The sequence below is a fragment of the Passer montanus genome, unplaced genomic scaffold, assembly GCF_014805655.1.
Source record: "Passer montanus isolate IOZ18808 unplaced genomic scaffold, ASM1480565v1 scaffold20, whole genome shotgun sequence".
Lineage (NCBI taxonomy): Eukaryota > Metazoa > Chordata > Aves > Passeriformes > Passeridae > Passer > Passer montanus.
This window is the reverse complement of record NW_024366592.1, coordinates 6150172-6170564: the sequence shown is the minus strand read 5'-3', so window position 1 is coordinate 6170564 and position 20393 is coordinate 6150172. Positions and strand designations below refer to the sequence as shown.

Sequence of the window (20393 nt, the reverse complement as noted above, 5' to 3'; positions counted from 1 at the left end):
TGGCCCCTCAACTCCCTTTACAGCCACCTCAGTTGCCTTTACAGTCACTGGAGCAGGGTGGCTTTCTCCTCGGGCTGAGTCAGAGCAGTACTGTAACCTCTGCAAAAAGCTACTTCTTTTCACCTTTTGTTTGAGGAGCCTAGTTGGTGAGCTCACCCTTTGAAATTGGGTTTTAAAATTGGACATTGTGATTAATGCCACTTACCCTCAAAGGACTCTGATTATTTAGAATTAATAACTATTTGTCTCAGTGCCAGATTTGGTGAGTGCAGTTGCTTCTATGGACAGTAAAAATGATGGAGGAAAAAATGTATGGACTTGTTTTGAAAAATTACTATAGTTTAACAATTGAATTAAAAAACTGAAATGCCCCTACAGTAAAGCAAACACCATAAATGTGAGTTTATGGTGTTGAGACAATTTCTTAACGTGCTGTAAAAGACTGAACAAAAGGGTCATCTTGCTTTCTTATTCCTGTTCAAGAAACTGGAACTTCCTAGACAAACAGGAGGAACTGGAGATGTATGTGCAGCCCAAGGCTTTGGTCCCATTGCAGTTATGGGGATGTGGTGGGACAGCTCCTGTGACTGGAATGCTGGCATGAAAGGCTGCACACTGTTTGGGAGAGACAGACCTGGAGGGAACAGTGGTGAGGCAGCACTTGGACTGTGTTGAGCTGTGTCTTGATGAGGAGGATGAGTGAGTCGAGAGCTTGTGGGTTGGGACAAAAGGACAAGCATGACACTGTTGTGGCTGCGTGCCGCAGGCTGCCCAGTCAGGAGGAGGGAAGTGGATGAGGCAGCTAGAAGCAGTCTGAAAGTCACAGTCCCTGGTTCTTGTTGGGGATTTTTAACTGCCCCGGAATCTACTGCAGAAGCTACACAGCAAAGCACAAACAGTCCAGGAGGTTCTTGGGAAGCCTTGAGGATAACTTCCTGTCAGTGACAGGATCCCACAAGGAATGTGTGGTCCTCGACCTCATACCAGCCAACATGGAAGGCCTTGCTGGAGATGTGAAGGTGAGGGCAGCCTTGCCTGCTGCTCATGAGATTGTAGAGTTCAGTGTTGAATGAAGAGGTAGCAGGACAGTATGCAAGATTGAGGGGACCTAACTTAAGCCTCTTTGAGGATATTCTTGGAAGAATCCCATGGGAGCAGGCCCTGCAGTGAAGAGAGGTTCAAAAGAGTTGGTCAGTGTTCAAGGCTCACTTCCTTCAGGCTCAAGAATGATGCATTCCAATGAGAAAGAAAGAAGTCAGGCTGAGGGTATGAGAACCTCCATGGATGAATAAAGAACTCCTGTCATAGCTCAAGTATAGGCAAAAAGTTCACAGGAGATGGAGGCAAGGCCTGGCCACTTGGAGTGAATATAGAGGGTGGTCAGGATAAGTAGCAATGAGACTAGAAAGGCCAAGGCTCATCTAGAATTAAATCTGTCCAAGGATGTCAAGGATAACTAGAAGGACTTTTTCAAATACACCAACAAAAGGAAAATGAAGGATGATGTGAGCCCATTATTAGGTGAAGGGGCGAGGGAGGCTTGGTAACAGAGGACACAGAAGAGGCAGAGTGATTGAATGCTGCCTTTGCATCAGTCCTCACCAGTAAGACCAGCCTTCCAAGATCCCTGACCCAGACACCAAGGTAAAGGAATGTCAGGAGGAAAACTTGCCCTTGGTTAAGGAGAATTGGGTCAGAGAACACTTAAACCTGAATGCACAAGTCCATGGGCCCTGACAGGATGCATCCATGAGAGCTTCACCATAGTGAAGCCACTCATGATCACCTTGGAGAGGTCATGGAGATCAGGAGAAGTGCCTGAGGACTGAAAGAAAGCAAATGTCACTCCAGTCTTCAAAATGGGCAAGAAGAAGGGCCCTGGGAACTATTGGCCAGTCAGCCTCACCTCAGTCCCTGGAAAGGAGATGGAGTGCCTCATTCCAGAGGCTACCTCCGTCCACATGGAAGATAAGGTGATCAGGAGCAGTCAGCATGGGTTCACTAAAAGTAAGTAATGTTTAACCAACCTGATTGCCCTCTACAGTGAAACAGCTGCTGGGACGGTAGTTGTGGAGCAGTCTGCCTTGACTTCAGCAAGACTTCTGACACTGCCTCTCATGACATCCTCACTGCCAAACTCCAGAAGTGTGGGCTGGATGGGGGGACAGTGAGGTGGACTGAAAACTGGCTAAGTGGCAGATCCCAGAGGGTTGTGATCAGTGTCCTAGAGTCTAGCTGGAGGTCTGTCACTAGTGGTGTCCTCCAGGGCTCTGTTCTGGGCTCAGTATTTAACTTGTTTTTTATCAGGGATTGTCTGACGGGTTGGTGCCTCCTCAGCAGCTCGCTGATGGCACAAAGCTGGGAAGAGCAGCTGACAGACAGCCCTGGGGGCTGTGCAGCCCTTCAGAGGGACTCAGCTGGGAGAGATGGGCAGAGAGGAACCTCTGACACTGAGCAAATGCAGGTCCTGCACCTGGGCAGGAGCAACCCTAAGCACTTGTACAGGTGTGGGGCTGAGCTGGTGGAGAGCAGCTCTGTGGGGAAGGACCTGGGAATCCTGTTGGACAACGAGCTGTCCCTGAGCCAGCAGTGCCTGGGGGACAAGAGGGCCACTGGAACCCTGGGCTGCATCAGGAAGAGCAGTGCCAGCAGGTCAGGGAGGGATCCTGCCCCTCTGCCAGCCCTGGGAGGCACAGCTGGAGAGCTGTGTCCAGCTCTGGGATCATCAGGACAGGAGGGACATGGAGCTCCTGGAGCGGGGCCAGCAGAGGCTGCAGAGATGAGGAAGGGCCTGGAGCATCTCCCTGCCAGGGAAAGGCTGAGGGAGCTGGGGCTGTGCAGCCTGGAGAGGAGCCCCAGCTGAGAGGGGCCCTCAGCCCTGGGTGTCCCTGTGTGCAGGGAGGCTCAGAGCAGGGCCCAGGCTCTGCTCCAGGGCCCAGCAATGGCACCAGAGCCACGGGCAGGGACTGATCCCAGCAGGTTCCACCTGGACATGAGGCAGAACTTCTGCCCTGGGCAGTGCCCAGGCACTGAACAGATTGTCCAGAGAGGGTGTGGAGTCTCCCCATCCGCTTTTTATTAGGAGTCCTTATGGTTGTTATGCACTGATGTCTGAATTTGCTTTGGAAAATCTTCTTTTGAGCATTGCAACCCAGTGTAGAGGAGCACTGAAGAGCTCTGAAAAGATTTTTATACAGAAAATCTTAAGGGGATAATAAAGTCATCAGCATGTACAACCCTGTAATTTTATGTATTACTTGGAATTTCAGCTTCTTAGCTTCCCTGAGTACAGAGCATGGTATTGAATACCATCCTAGAAAAGGGCTTGTTTACAGAGTGAATTCTTGCTGCCCTGGAAAAGCCCTTTCTCAAGCAAGTAGTTATGTTATGTCATGTCAGCTTGCTCAGTTGATCCTATAGAAATGAGTAAATTAGACTTGAGGTGGAAAAAGTACCTTGATACCCCTACCCCCTTTCTTCAAATTTCTGAGTTGTGACTTAGGGATTGTGACTTAGTTACTGGTGTGGGGAGTTGATTAAAAGAAACTTTTGGGAAGTATCTACTGCTGTGGGTGAGTCAATTCTCTTTCCTCATGTTGTGACAAAGCTGCAGTGCCTGTTTTCTTGGATTTTTTATAGTAAAGTTAAGCTAAATATGCATTGCTTCTACTACCAAGTAACAAAGTTACTTTGTGGTCTAGCCATCCCTTTTATACAATTGGTGTGATTCTCTCAAGCACTTAGTGGCTGGTGTTGAGGGAAGCTCCCTGTTGGACCATCCAGGACCACTCTGGCAGTCGCTCTTGCACCACCTGAGCTGGAATCAAACCTCCCTCCAGCTGCAGCCCCACACTCACCCAGGCAGACCAGGTTTCCCATAGCACAGTGTCACGTGCATCAATCCTTAAAATAATTTTCTCTTGGTGCAATAGCTAAATAACAGCTGGAGCTGGGTGCCTCTGAGGCCCTAAACAAAGGTAACCCTGGCCTTTTATACCCTCTCAGTCTAAGAGCAGGAAAGTCAGGGGGCTGTCACTGCTGTCTCTGAGTGTCTGGTCACCTGGCTGTGTCACAGATCCCTGTGCCATTTGTTATCTAAAGGTTGGTCCTCTGTCTCCTCACTGCTAATCCTGCAAAACCAACCTATCCTGGCAGCTCACAGCAGTACACGGAACAGAAGAAGAGCAAGGTTATGAAGTGTGAATTAACTTTTGAATTAACATCTATATTTCTTCCACACTTGGGAGAGATTCTTACTGTTGTGTATATTCTTACACTTGTGTATATTATTAGAAATACTCGGTTTGAATTGCTTGGTATAATTAATTTTCTAAACATATTTTTGTCCTCAATGGTAGTTCTAAACTCTGGGTTGTTTGTTGATTTGTTTGGGTTCTTGGGGTTTTTTTGTTCAGTTGCAGAACTGGAGATCCATTTTACTACAATTCATTTCAGAGAAGAGTAGTCAAAGAGTTATTGTCAATAAAGCAGATTAAAGCCTTTGGTAAAATTGGATAACAACCATGAAGGGATTACTGTTCATGACATATAACAAAGGAAAGTATTATCTGAAGCAGACCATGGAATGGACAGACTAAAAGGGGACCTGATATGAAAGGAGTAAATTAAATGTAGAGCAAAAGATTTTTTTGGAAGTGTATGCAGTCAATTTTCAGAAACTGTTGCACTTGAGATTTGATTTGATGACTGGTGGACATAAAGTCAGCTCCTGAGGAGAAGAACATCCATACAGATGCACATGTCATGTGAGATTTTGTTTTTCTACGAGCACTGGGTGAGCATGTTTTACATTTTTGTGAAAGATGTAAGCTTAAAGGAAAAACTAGAACATGCGTGTATTAACCATACTTTGCTTTTGGACAGAAATAATATACAGCAAAACCTCTAAGTTATATGGTAAGTTATATAGTTTGGTTGCAAATCTGAAGACTGTAACTGTAAGAGTTTTGGAATGCAAGTGCTTTGTCCTCTTCAATGAAACAGTACTAATGCTGTTCTGATTCCAAGAGTGTGAATCATGGCTGTTTGGTGGATTTGGATTGATGGCAAATAGATGCTGGGTTCAGTCAGCTTGAGAAACAACTAATTTATAGTGGAGAGGAACAGTGTTACACCAAGTGCTAAAACATCTGCTTTTGGGTGTAACAGGGATATATAGTGGGAGAGCAATAATGAATAAAGTGTTGTTTGAGGGATGAGAAATCTGACAATTTGTATCCTTCCACTCAGTCATCCCACTAATGTAGCTCTGCAGTGGAAAAAGGACAGCACCTCACCATTGTGTGTCAGTGGTCAGGAAGGAGTTCTGTGGCAGCTGACACCAGCACCTCTCCTGTTGCATTCCCACCCTGGGATGAGTACAGTTGTGCTTTAGAGCACAGTTCATCTTTTCTGGCATAAAAATTACAGAGCAGAATATGACACAAGTTTACTTATTTATTGGGAAATGCAATTTCTCTGTGAATTAAATTACTAATCATTAAGTTGGCATTTCTTCTGCTTAGCTCTCACTTGCTGTTGAAGTGTACTTGTTCTGAGGGGTTGTATCAAGATGTTTTTAACACAAGATCGTCAGTAGTGATGCCTCAGGTTTTAGCTTTTATGTTTTTCAGATTCTGTACTGCTTTAGTGTGTAGTTCTGAGCTTCATGTGAAGGAATAGTAAGCTCTCTTCACAGAGTAGATAGACAAAACAATTCCTTCTCTAGCTGGGGACCAAGGATAACTGATCCAAATGTTGGGCCCAAGAGCATAAACAGTGGCAGAATAAAGAGAGAAAAACAAGAAGGATGGGACTTCATAACCTAAAGCTATAATTGGACAATTAACTCAAATATCCTAATGGACCAGAACTTACAAAAGTGAGAGACCTCAAGACCAGTCATGCATTTTGTGACCGTTTTGGGTTCATCTTGGGTGTAGCCCTGTCTGGGTTCTTGTACTGCCCAAGGGGTATCCATTGAGGTCTTTTAATAAATACCTACTTTATTCTTTAATTCCATCTGGCCTCTGTTCTAGATCAGCCTTCACAAGGCATCAGTAGTACCAGCTTTTCACAGAATATTCCCAGTTGGACAGACACACGACCGTGCACCCAGGGCTGCCCCATCCCAGGTGGAGCATCCAGCAGTGTCCCTTGCTGAACTTGAGAGGGTTGGTGCTTGCCCAGCTCTTTAATCTGTCCAGGTCTCTCTGCAGGGCCTTTCTGAATGTGTTAGATTCCCACTAAATGAAGCAATACGTTTCACCATAGAGCAAAACGAAAACTAAAAAAAAACCCAAAACCAATTTGAAACAAGGACTATCCACATACAGGCAGAAATGCCTTTTCTTGGACTTTCTTGGCTTAAATCCTGAATTTTGTGGCAAGGTAGCTGTTCCCCTTCCCCTTTCATGGTGACCCATAGTGGTGGCATCTCCAGTGGCCTGTTCCAAAGGGTAAAGTACAGTGAATATATATTCATTACAAAATGAATTGCCCATCATTGTAGTCTGTCCCCACAAAATTACTGAAACCACAAATGTAACAGGCACTGTGTTTTCTTTTGAGCAAGCTGTAACTTTGTGGGTGTCATTTTTTTTCTTTAAAAGTCTAAAGTGTACATGACCTGTAAGGAGCACAGTAAAAGAGGCACTGTTAGAACTCCCCTCTTGCAGCCTATTCAAACAGGGTTAGTGCCTGGACTCCTTCTGTGCTCCTCAATTTCTGCAAGCAGATGTCTCCCACTGGTTCAGGGCAGTAAGAAATTTTCCCCCACTTGTGCATATTGGATTTTGAAGCCTGTAGGGAGAAAAGCTAATGACTTGGGTTTAAAGCTGTGTTAATTGATTTTTAACTTCAGAATTCCAGGTGTGTAATAGTTGCTGTAGAATGCATAGCCATTTTTTCCATAAAAATTGAATCCAAGTACTTAATATTTAGCTGTTTACAGTAGGAATAAAAAACTAGAAGCATTCTTACTTCCTTTATAGCAAAATCTAACCTAGAAAAAGCTTGAGTGAAGTCTCAGGCATCACAGTTATTTTATAATAATGTTTTCAGTATAGAAATGGTGTTTATTCCATCTGAGTATAAAGTCTTTGGCCAGTATTCAGACCACATCTTGTGAACCTTTCTAAATGCTCTGGGCAAACATAGTTTTTTCTCAATAAAAGCCAAGTCTACCTAGATTTGTATCTCCAGAATTAGGTCCTTAACCAAACCTTGTTTAATGTAACCTGTCTCATATGCATTAATTACAATGCATCCCTTTATTTCTATTCTTCTTTCCTGCTGTACAGAAATCTCTCCTCTTCCTCCCACCTCCTTTTTTGGTGGTTTGTTTTGTAATGAATATCATGTAGCTTTTGGTTAAAAACAAGGCCATATTTCATGTAATTTTGTGGTGTGAAAAGATTAATTGGTGTGTGCCACTTTCTTATAAGAGAATAAGTGATTTAGTGATTCTGGTGGAAGATCAAAGTGGCATCAGGTTGGTTTCCATATCAACAAACTGATAAATCACAAGGACAGGAGCTGAACTGAAAATGTACTGAACCCCTAGATGATGTGAGTTAATTGAATTTTAAAAAAAGCCTAAGGAATGATAGTTACCTGTAAGTAAGCCTGATTTACACAGCAAACAATAGGATGAAAACTATGAAAAAAGAATTAGCAGGGTGCTGGAATGTGATATGGAGGGTAACATTCAGCATGGCTTGGCAGAACATTGAAGTTCTGTAGGGCTTTTACATTAATAATGCTTTGTTTTTCTGTTGGCTTACCTGCTGTGTGAGCTTGGCAGGGTCTGGTGTATAATATCTGGAGTGGCTCCTGTGCAAGGGGCTGGCTGGAGTCTTCCAAAGCACGTTTGGATCTTGCTTCTGTCTTGAGGTCAGCAAGGGCCTAGGGATGGTGTTAATCGGAAGCAGAGAGAGGAAATTTTATCCCTCTCTATTTTTTTGGCATAAACTGGAACAATTGTTGTTTCAAATACTGTTTTTCAAATGCTGCTGAGTTTTGACAAGCTTTATTTCCTGCTTGCTCTGGGAGAAACCAAGAAATGGCTTTTGTTTCCTAACTGTGGAAGGCATGTCATTAGACCTTTTGTGTCAGGAGATAGCAAAGGTTAATTTTCAAGTTCAAGGAGCAGGAGAGACCTTTCCACCTGCTCAAACAATTAAAATTCTGCCTTTGTGAGCATTCAGCAAAAAAATAGCTTCTTCTTGTTTTTTAATTAATATCTTTCTCTTTTTCCTGGGGTCCTGTGGCCAAAAGGACAACCATATGCATGAGACTCTGCAGTGCATCAGCGTATGTTTGGTTTGACAGCTAAGTCAAACCTTACTTCCTGCAGACCCTCAGAAATGTCTGAGTGAAAATGAAAAACAATCTCTTATCTGTTTTGTTAGATTGCCCAGCATTTTCTTTAAATTGGAATACTTGAAAACAGAGGCCATGGTAACTAGCTTGAACTGAGTTTTTTTCTTTTTGGTTATGAAATGAGAGTATCATGTAGGTTTATGCTTCTATGTTGATTTCTTATGAAAGACTTGCAGTGGCTATTCTAAAGCATTATTTTCAGGGCTTGTGAATGCCATCTACAAAATCTCATTCTAGTTTTATACTTCATTCTTGATACTGAGCTAGAGACAAAGCATCACCTTTTGATCTCTTCATCACAGCTTTTCTTCATTCCAAAAGTGGAATGCTTGCATTTATCCCTTATTTTAGAAATGGATTCCAAGAAAAGAGAAGGTCTGGTGATGATTTTATTTCTCCTGCTTAGATAAGGTCTGAGTAGGGGAGTAAAACCAGCTCCAAAGTGGAAATCCTCACATTGCCATTCTGGTTACAGATGGCTTTTGCTTGATTAGTATCCTTCCTGGGATAAATGCAGACATTTGCATTAAGGTGCTGTCACCAGAACAGCATCTTCATCCTGAGGGAACCAGTATAGAGTATACTGGGCAAAATATGTGTATGCCTTACCAAATATAAATCCCAGTAGAGCTTTTCCTGGTGTGTATAGTAGACTTACACATGGAATTTTACACATGGGTTTCTCCCACTTGTCAGTCGAGTCTTTTAGCATCCCTGACAAGTGAGCTGCAGAGGCTGCAGTGATTTATCCACAGTGACCCCTGTTCCTGCACAGGGTCCTGCTGTGTGACCAGTGATGCCATACTGAGGTGTCCCTGTCACAGATCATTGTGTTCCAGTCACTGCACAGAGACCCCTGTCTAGGACTGATGCTGATGGTCTGGGCTGTGAAATTCAGTAGCTGAGATCCAAGCACTTGTGCAATTGTGCTCATCCTGCACCCCCCCCAAGGTGCAAGGGATGGGGATGGAGGGTCAGGGTGGGGACAATTGCAGAGACACTGCTGGGCCCACTGGTGCTTACTCTTCAAGCATTTTCAGCACATCTGGGTCGTTTAGTCATTTACTAGACACACTGATGCCTTGCAGAAGAGTGAAATAAAAAAAAGCTTGGTTTTCAGTGTAAGAAATCTTGATTTGATTTTGTCCAGTGTACATAGCAATGCTTAAGGCAGGTGGTTCAGAGCCAGCAATGCCTGCCTGAAATGGGAAACTGCAGCTCTCTTGGGAACCCTTTGGCTTCTGAACCCAAAACAAGGGTAAAAAGTAAAAGAATCAATGTGTTAGGGTGTTAACAGTTCCCTGCTTAATTCACATCCATTTCTCACATAGCTGCTCTTAGTATGTGCAAGAGTAGTGTAGAGGCAACCAAAAGGCTGCAGATAGGGTAATTTGCACAGAAAATTATGTTGACTGCACTGAATATTAACATAAGATATTATTGTAAAGCAGCTCTGAAAATTACATTCAGCTAATCTAGTCAATCAACTAATATACTTATTTAGAGAGACAAGCTATTGTAAAAGAGCACAGTTCTCAGCTAGCTAAAAACATATTTTCTCTCATGTTTATCTTGATTGTATCCCCAAAGGATATTTCTTCCTCTCTTTTATGAAGAATTATTTCCATATTTAATTTATATGTACATTTTTTGCTTTTCCTGGAGGACTGAAAATATTTTCTGACTTTTGCAGTCAGTTGAGAAACTTGTTATTAAAACCTTCCTGTCATACTTTTAGTCCCCTTATTTGAAAATCCATTTTCTGTGTCTTTCATTACTGCTGTGTGCTTCTGGATTGCAGTTTCCCTCCCTTTGTGAACTTGCCTCAGAAGGAGTCTCCGTTCAGCTGCCAGGAGGGTCACTTGATTCAAATGTCTTTTTGTAAACTCCTGAACATTTCTTCTCAAGTCAAGAGCTATTTTCAATAACCAAACATACTTATTGTGCGTAGTTTTCCTGAACTACTCCAGTGTCTTGTGTTTAACTGCATTTATTGGTTACAGGAGTGCCAGTCCTGTTTGGAGCTGGAGCAGGCTGTGTTTCACAGGGTCCGCTCAGAGCTGATGAGCTCCATGGGGGCTGCTGCAAGCTCTGAAGTTTGGCAGCTCCCCATAGAGCTCAGAAGTTCTTAGGGCCCTGAACCAAACATAATTGCAGAGTTGGGGCCTTCACTGTGAAGGACCTCACCAAATAATTAGCTGCCCTCATTAAGCAGCTGAGTAATATTCAGGAAAGTGAACGTTTGTGGATCAGAAAGTTGCAAAGCTGATGGATGCTGGTAACAAATTTCTCTCCTTCTCTGCTTACTGTGGGAAATCACTGCTAAATTGTAGCATGTGATCTTGGCATTGGTAGTCTGTGAGCTTCCTTCTCTGGATGGGGGATGTTCTGCCATCAGGGTGCCTAGGCTTTCTGGGCTGTTTGGAAAAAACCTCTGTTACTTATTAGGTTTGTTCATCAAGCACAATGAACAGTGACATGCTGTTTCATCCTTTTGTTTGGTTGGGTTTTTGTTTTCCTATGCCAAAACCTTCTATTTGAGGCAAATCAAAACAGTGAAGTTACAACTATACAGTGCAAAGTGGCCTTTTAGAAGGAAGTTTTATTTCCTGGATTAACCCTATGCACCAGAATGCAAAACCCAAAAAATGCTAGATTTAGAGAGGCATAGAAAACAGTTTGTAGGGGAAAACTGTCAAAACTCTTTCTCTATCTGTTCATAATTTTTAATGATGGGATAAACTTTAAGATAAACCAACATTTTTGGCCACAGTCAAACAAAACACCAACTAATATTGTTTTAAGTCTAAGAACCTTCCTCTCTTCTATAAGTGTATATCAAATACTGGATGTTCCTTAACTCTTTGGAAGGGGGCATGACTGTAATACTGAAAGTTACAAACACATATAAAAAGAAATACACTTTGTTGTTGTTGTTTTTCTTCTGCTTTTAGATTTTATAACAGCTTGCAACCATTTCCAGACTCTGCTGGTAAAATTACAATCTAGATTCCTGGGTTTTAATTGTATTGCAAGGTATAATTAGATGATTTAGCACAAGACATTACTTTTCTCTTAATACTTTGCTCTATCCCATGTATCCCATGGGCTTGGGTGGTGGCTTTTTCTTTTCCTTTCCTCTTGTTTTTTGTTTTTTTGTGTTTTTTTTTTTTTTTAATTGAAATAGCTAAATGTGTTTGAAGAGGATGGGGCAGAGGGAGAATGGCCCTTACCTTGTCTGCATGGCTATCATCAGCTGGAGCATGGCTGGTTCCAGAGATTTTTAATGGAGACATTAAAACCCACAGGCTCTCAAGCAAGGTGGAGGAAAACAAATGTGGTAATGAAAAAACCCAAACTGTTGGAGAAAGTGCACAGAGGTCACTGGAGCTGATTGGAAATATGACTGAGTCTTAAAGCCAGTTCCGTGTGTGTGTCCTCTTCTTGACAAATGAAATAGGGCGTTTTTGTGATGTCTGGGAAGCCTTTACTTTCTTACCAAACTACCTTTACCTGTTTTTGCTTGAGTAATTGCAGTGTGCATGAGAGGTGAGAGCGAGACAGGGAAGAATATGAGGCTGTACAGCAATTAATGAGCTGTTTGAGCCCAAAAAAATCAGTCCAGCAGGCTGGTCAGAGCCTTGGAACCTATTAACCTTGATTTGGAAGTCTAAGACTTGACAGCTGGGGCAAAGCAGGGCTGTCTTAAAGAAGTTAAAAGTAAAGCTCTCTTTTTCTCTTTTCTTTCTCACATGCTCACTGGTGAAATACTGCCTGACTTTTTAAATATTTCTTTTTTCAAGTGTGATTTCTTACTGCGTAGCTTGACCAGGTGCCTTGCTACTGTGCTACCGATCTAAAAATTATTTGGGGCTTGTCCTTCTTCCTGATGAAAAAACAGTTTATCTGAGGCACTTGTTTATGCTTACAGAAATCTCACATGTTCTCTTCAGATACTTTTGTGCTCTGTGTTAAAATAAACGTGTTGCTCCATGAAAAATTACTCTCTTGGGATCAAATAGGACAATATTTGTGTTAATCAGCTGCATTTCTGTCCACAGATTTTGCTGCACATGAAAACAAACACACTGTAGACATGAATTAAGGGGGAAGATATGACATGAAATTTCCTGACTCTTTAAAATAATAAGAGTAAGAATAAGAATAAATCTTTGCCAAGAATAACTTCATCTGCAAGTGTTTCTTAAATGTGTTGCACATTTGTTTTTCTTTAGAGGATGGGTGGCTAGGCCTCTTCACATGTGGCTACCATACACTGACCTGTTGTGGTTGTGTGATGGTCTGAGTTTGATTAAAGGCTTCAGGTCTTTCCTAATCTGCATTGTTTTGACTGAGCCAGGCTTTGGAGCACAGATACAAGCAGGTAGTGCTGGCAGATGTCATGAGGTTATGAGAAGCAATTTAGGACAGTAGTCTGTTCCAGCTGCAACAACAAAACAGAGCAAGCACCATGGATGCACTTTGGCTGAGCTGTTTGTATTCTGTGTTACTTCAGTTTAGTTATGCATTCTGTCAACAACCCACAAAAGTAAATCTATTTTCTACCACCTGCGGAAAAAGGACAAATATTCTTACCCCCTGCTAGTCTCCAACCAAAATAAAGTGATTTCCCTTGCTTTGCCTCAGTATTAAATGCAACTGAGTAGATTCCCTCTCCCCACGACTTGTTAAATAATGTTTAAAAATTGACGCATGTTACATGTTTTAAAACTTGCTTGTCCAGTCTTAAAAGATTTTACAGAGTGTTTTTCGCAGTTACTGGATGCAAGCTGTGCTTCTAAACATGTTGACTTAGCTGCTTGTGTAGGAATTTCTCTGGCAATAAGAGGACATGAATTGATCTTCCATCAAAACCACTTCACTGCACCACATGCAACTATGTCTGCTATAAGTCTGCACACCTTCTTCTCTGCTCCCCTAAATTTTGACACATATTAGAGAAGCTATTGTACTTTTCTGACAATTTGTAATATCTGCCTTTGCTGTTTAATGATGAATTTTGAGATGGTGGTTGAGATCTGTTGGATATCTCCAACTTTCTCAGTTGACCCAAGGAAAGAAAGAAACATTTGGAAGTATAACCTGATATAGTACTGTGGGTTTGTCTTAAGTTCTTTTTCTTCAGCTTTTTATAAAGTAACTTTGCTTTGTTTCACAGGGTATGTCCCCCTTACCCAGTAGAGCAGAGCTCCACAGAGGTTGTCTCTGCAGAACAGAGTGCCTTGGTCTTTACTGAAACTTGTAGATTCATACATCATTGCTTTCTTTTTTTTGTCTTTTTTCAAATAACTGTAGGTTCATGTACTGGACAGACTGGGGAGAAGCACCAAAGATAGAACGAGCTGGGATGGATGGCTCAAGCCGCTCCATCATCGTTAACACGGACATATATTGGCCAAACGGACTGACGCTGGATTATGAGGAACAGAAGCTCTACTGGGCAGATGCTAAACTGAATTTCATCCACAAATCAAATCTGGATGGAAGTCATAGGTAAGAAGGTTTTGGTTTATGGGTGTAATGTGGGGATTTTCTTAGAAGATGCTGCCTAAGCAATATTGTAATCTCTGTTGCATCAAATCGTCACGTTAGCGCTCACAAAATTTTAAGCAGACCAGTGCTGTCAGAAACTTTTATCCTTCACCATCCTCACCTTTCTAGTACTGTGAAGTGGAATGTCTCCTTCTCTTCAGGGTATCCTGTAACTGTCCCAAAGACTTTTCTCAGAACCAGTTCCATTAAAAAATCCTCAAATCCTGCTCTTAATAGAATATGACTATATAGCAAACTTGTCTCTTTTCAGTAGGTCTTCTCTGCAGTGTTGCTGTGATATTCAGAAATGCAGAAGATAATATGAGAAAATGGATCATCATATATTAACATTTCAGTTTCATTAATCCTAGGGGCTGGGAAATTAGTGGAAAACAGTCCTTAAAGGAGAGCTATGTTAAAATTACTGTTTCCATTGAACAGATTTATAGCAATGAAGTGATTCTTTTTGATCCAATCATGACTACTTCTTAATTAAGGGTATAACTGGTACTTTGTGTATATATGTTTATCTCTAATTTGGGTGATGACTCTCTTCCTTAGATGAGTTTGACAAGTACTGCTTGCACACACGAATAAAACACAGCTTGTGCCCAAGGTGTCATATGGAGAGATGATTTTCTGTGGGGTTTTTCTTTGCAAATTTTTGTGATGTTTCAGCTAGTTTAGATGGGCATGAAATATCTTTTCTTATGCTCTTTGTTCTGGCCTCTTAGGGACTTGCCCACCTTTCACCACAAATATTAATTTGACATCAAGAAATTAATTATCTTGATAAGATCATTCTTTTGTGTGGACTGGCAAGCAGGACTACAAGCAACAAGCATGAAACATGCCCACTGTCTTCTTTTGATATTTATTTTGAACTCCTCAATGTCTTTGTAATGCTGGTTTGAAAGGTTACATCACTTTTCTCCCAAGTTCTGCCTTTTAAGCGATCACAAGTCCACGCAGTGTGTTTGTAATGGTGTTTGTTCATGGAAAGTACCTGGAGTTGAATGCAGTTTTAAATTTGTGTCTTTGGATATAAGTATTATGACTAGCTTGGTTAATACAAAACATGGATTGTGAACATCTATTTTGAAGTAGTCCTTCATTTGCTGTTTGTTTGACAAGGAAAAAAACTTAGTACCAAAAAGAGAGAAATATTTCATTGAGATTCTTTCAAAAAAGTGGACTGTCACATAGATTTTCAAGTAATTGAGAGCAAAGGATAGACATTATCATATACAGTAGAAATTTGAGTATTTTTAATTTTATCTGGTGTCTCCAGCCTTTCTTGTTCCAGAGCTACTTTAGTGTTTCCTGATATCAGTTTAACTTTCTCAGTCTTGTTTTGCTACTGACTACTTTGCAGTTTTTCTCTTGCTGGTGATCTGTTGCACAGTGGTGTAAATATACTTGTGTTTGGTATTCTGTTTTTATTTTATGGTGTTTATTCCATGGCCTTCTGTGGTTGTTAACCTGGGGGATGAGGCTGAGGAGGTGCTGAATTTTCTTGGTGCAAGGGGCTGACCAGCCTTGTCTGTGCATACACAGCTGTGTCCAGCAGCTGCCTCACGGCACAGAGTTGAAATCACCTGAGTCCCAGCAGTTATCCCATTGCACAGTCAATTCCCTGGAATTACTTAAGCCTATAATAAGGACCTGTATAGACAAGCAATTTAGATTTTTAGATCTACTAATTCTTTCTTACGCAGCCATAAAAACCAAAGCAGTCCAATGCTTTAGGTTAAGTTTCTTTTTCAAATTCATACATTTCAGTATCAGGAATATGTCGTGGCAGTATGCTAATATATTACTATTGGAGGGGCAGAAAGGGAAGTCATTCCTAGAAAGCAAAGCACATTTGACTTCCCTTAAGCACTCAGAGGCACAAACCAATTCTAACAGCACCTGTTTTTCCCTAGGCATGTGAGAAAGTTCTGAAGATTCAAAAAGCAGTCAACATCTGTATCTAGGCATTTTGGTTTCATTTTTTATTCTTTGCAGTTACATCATAAGGGGAGGAAAAAAACTGCTGAAGTTCGACTGTTCTACAGTGGGGTTTTATGAGGTAGATTTTTTTCTGCTGTGACCTCTTAGCTTCTGCCTGTATTAAGAAAAAAGATCTGGGACTGTCCAAAGTGTTGGTTTGGGGTTTGTTTTTTTTTTTTGTATAGATACTGTCTTTTGGCTATCCAACAAATTGAGTTTTTTCAATGTGATATTTTACAGCTGTAAATCATATTTTATCTCTTAATTTTGTTAATATTTTTCAGTAACTGACTCACTAATACTAGAAAACACAGTTTCTAATTCTGCAGCCAAAGCAAAAGCCTTTTAGATTTTCCTTTTCAGTGGAAAAAGTCACCCCACCAAACCACCCAAAATCTACAAAGCCTTTAGTCTTTTTTCCTAGCCATCTCCAACCCCTCAAAAAAAAGGCAAAAAAAAAGCAACCAACAAATAACCCCACCTACAGTTCACCACCACCACCTCTTAAGAGAGCTATCAGTTAGTGTTTTTTGCTTAAGAGTTAAGTGTAGGGGAGAAGATGATTATCAAGTGCCTAATCTAACTTAAACCAGTCCCTTTGGTTTATTTAGAAACTGCCAGTTCTGGTGATTTTTTTTTTCTTGATATTTAGACCATTTTTCTAAATTTCTGCTTTATATTTATACTTAGTTGGTTTGAGGTTTTTATTTCTAAATTTCTCTTGATCAGAACAGATTCTTTTATCCTTGCAAAGTGTTACTAGTTTTTCCGATGCCTTATGTCACCATGTCTGGGAAAATATATGCTTCTGGAAGTTGGCCCTATTAAAATGAAAAAGGCAAATTGGGTTACTGAAAGACATATATATTCATAAAAATTGAGTCTTCTAGATCTGGATAGTTTTGGTAACTTGGAAAAGGAAGGAGATGAATAAAGATTTGATATGTCAAGTTTTTTACTGTTGCATGACAGGAGGTGGGAAAGAGTCTGTAGCAGGTAAGCAATTGTAAAAGCCCCATGTAAAGTAGGATGGCATAAGTTTTAATTGGTTTGGGAGAAATTTGGTAGGAAGTAGCATCCTTCTATTAAAAAAAAAAATTCAAACAGTTCAGAGAAAACTGACTTTGTGGAAGGAGTTCTCTCTAAAAATTCATTATGTATTCCTAAATCTATAAGAAATCTGAAACGTTTTTGTTCTTTTATTCTTACATTCTGAATATTAGCTCTCTACACCTGACACTACACAAGAATAAAAACTTTTAAGATTTATATCTCAGAAATACTTTGACCTGAATCATAGAATATCCTGAGCTGGGAGGGACCCACAAGGATGATCCAATTATAAGCCCTGATTTTTGGGGTTTGGTGGAGTTTTTGTCACCTCTTCCAGTAGGACTAGAGTCACAGTGAGCCACTAAAGCTGTGTGCAGCATGACCACTCTGGCAGTCTAGTACTCTGTTAAATATGTGGTAGAGTCATAAATTCGTGAGAAAACCTCTCTAGCAAATTTTACAGGGATGATTATGGTTCATTACCTGCTAGCCCTGGGATTTACTAGCCCTAGCTGCTGCAGTGTTGGGCTCATTAGAATAAAGACGAGCAAAGAACTTGATGACTAATGCCCTTGATTTGCCAGTGAGAAAAAGGAATGAACATTTTTTCATGTCAGAATGCAATAATTACAGAACTAAATTGATGCATAGAAGAGGTGGTTTTGTTTTTTTGCAGCTCTTGCCCTGCTCTTATCAGAGGGAACAGTTGCTTTTTGTGGGACTAATTAAACAAAACTGAAATGCAGACAGCTCTCCTGTGAGTACAGTCCCCAAGATAGGTTGGCCTGCTAAAGCAGTTCTTGAATTAATTTCCCCTTCCTTTACCCTGCAGCAGCAGTTCTAATTAATAAGTTAACACGTTACTGGCTGAAGGGAAATGCACTTACAAGGTCCCCCAGGAAGTGTTTGTGCTAATGAGATGGTTTTTGAGGCCACTGTAAGAAAACGTACTTTCAGCAACTGTCAGAAAACTGGGAAGCTCTTGCAGGAGGTGAATGTCTTAAGTTTGCACTTAAGCATTGATTTTTCTAGTTTCTCTTTTCAAGCGTCAGCTCATGTCTGTCTGCCAGATGATTAGTTGCAGATGTGTTGAAACACTGAAAATACTGTATCCCTGCATTTATAAGAGGATTTTTCTCCTTATTTGCCTATAATGTGTACAGTACATGACATTAGGTATGAGGTGTAAAATCTCATGTTCTGTTTATATCTTTCTGTATATTTCTGTGTGATAAAATTGCTTAACACCTTCAAGCAATGAAGAGGAACCAGTCAGTGGGGAGAAGCCTGTTTCAATAGCTCACCAACACAGGCCAGTGCAGAAGCCAAATAATGCTCTAATTAAATCTGCTACAGAATCCTGCATAAACAGAATTAATTAGATTATTTGGTTATAGAGCTAGGTTGAATTTCTTGGTTCTTCCCCAAGGTACTTCTGAAAACAAAAATGCTGGAAAAGTGGAGCTTCAAAATATCTGTTAGCCTGAAAAATGACCCACAGAATGACTTCATTTCTCAACCATGGTTTGATTTCTGATTGACTTTTTCAGACTTTCGTTGCAGGTGGGATTTGAAATGTCATGGCTAGACCTGTTTGTTATATATTCTTTCTGGAAACATGTGGCAATTGTGGCTTAAAAAAGTGGCAAAAGACAAAAACACTTCAGTCTGAAAACAGAGCATTATAGCATTATATCCCACAAATCATGTTTCTTGCTTAGCTAATTAAAAGCAGGCTTGTCTTCTGATAGGAATATTTGGACAAGCATTCATGGTATAATGCATACAAATGCATTACTTTTCTGAGTTTGTGTTGCCAATGTTTTTGTTAGATGGGCAGGAGAGGAGATCCTGTGAGCTGAGGGAACCAGAGCTCCCTGCCCTCCTTGTGGCATCCCTCTTGTGGTATTTTATGGGTGCATCTTCATCTTTGGTCCTGCTCCTTCTGATTCGTGCTCTGAGTGCTTTGGCCACTTGCTAACATTTCCACTTGTCACAAGCTAAAGTTGTGTAATTCCTGCAATTTTGTTAATACTCAAAGCATTAAGCGTTCTGTAGATGGCAAATAAGGTTTTGTTTAAAATATTTGCATTTGCTTCATGCAGACCTCTTATATGCTTTCTTTAATATGTTGAGCACTAAAAGCAGATTTTTTTCCCCCCTTTCTAATAGCCTGGGAAATGGTAATAGGTATGGGATCACCCATGAGGACACTGGAGAAATTAAGTGAAATATAAATGTCAAAAATGCTTGCACCCTGCCCTGGAGACAGAAGACAGGCAGCCTCAGGGGTCACCTGAAAGCAGTTTTGCTGCTGTGAAGCCGGAGTGTTAATGGTTTAGAGACAAACAGGCCAGAACATCTAAAGCACCCCAGGTTTTCTGCAGGTGTTCTGATCAGGTCTTGAGACTAGAAGACTGTAATGCAGCAAGAATAAAAGGCAGTTGGTTCATGGATAGTGTTTACTTGTTTACTTGTTTACTTTTATGGAGAAATACTGTTATGCTTGGATATGAAACATCTGTTAATATTCTAGGGGGGAAATAGTAGTTCCTACTATATTTTTAATTTAAATTATCTTGATTATTGCTGGATTTCTTTTTGGTGATCTGAATTATTAAATTTCATAGCTATAACATAGCTTTGAATGCCAGTATTAGTTGAAAAAGAACTAAAGGCAGACTGAGGAAATCCTGGTTAAAATAAAGGATATTAATTTAATGGTTTTTGGTCATTTTGCTGTTAATTTTTATCCCAACTGAGTTTTGTCTTTGTCTGAAATTCATATTATCCTGAAGCAAAAGCTTTTTTGACATTGTTTATATAAAACTGGATAGACTGTCTATGAAGTTTCATGTACCTATTCTATTTCAGAGTTCGGTAGCTCCTTTCGTAATTCCTGCTTTAACTTGTTTATTGTTTGTTTCCTTTACTTCACTAAGTGTTTCACAGGACTGTTTAACGAAATAAGAATAGAACAAAGGTGAATATATTTAAATCAGATCTATGTTTTCTCCAGACAGTAGAAAACTCTGCCATAGCAATATTTATTGTAATGGCATCTCTGATTACCGTGATGATAAATAGTTGTATTTGGGAAATCATGACATTTAACACAGATTGAATTTAATTTCTGTGGAAACTGCTTGTTTTCTCTCTGTGTTTCTCTCCTCACCTTCCTTCTCTGCTGTCCCTTCACTCATTTCCTTCCCAGCCAACTCAACAGAGATTGTGGCCTTTGAAATGTCAATCACCATCCAGATTTTTAAGGCAAATTTATGTGATTATATGTCTGGTGCAGGGAAGATTATTAAAGTTAGTGTGTGCTTAGTTCCATCTAATATAGAACCAATTTGCATCTTGCTGAGGCCCTGGAGATGTCTCCTGAATGAATAACATTGCTCCTTATC

General features: G+C 40.6%; 1 protein-coding gene across 4 annotated transcripts in view; it reads left to right on the top strand.

The window, feature by feature from the left end:
* LRP6 (LDL receptor related protein 6) overlaps positions 1–20393 on the top strand; it is a 116308-nt gene that overhangs the window by 33814 nt on the left and 62101 nt on the right. For all 4 annotated transcript variants that reach the window (XM_039708072.1, XM_039708073.1, XM_039708071.1 and 1 more), the window contains exon 3: positions 13699–13896. In XM_039708072.1, the coding sequence (XP_039564006.1) occupies positions 13699–13896 (198 nt within the window). The remainder of the gene's footprint in view (positions 1–13698; positions 13897–20393) is intronic.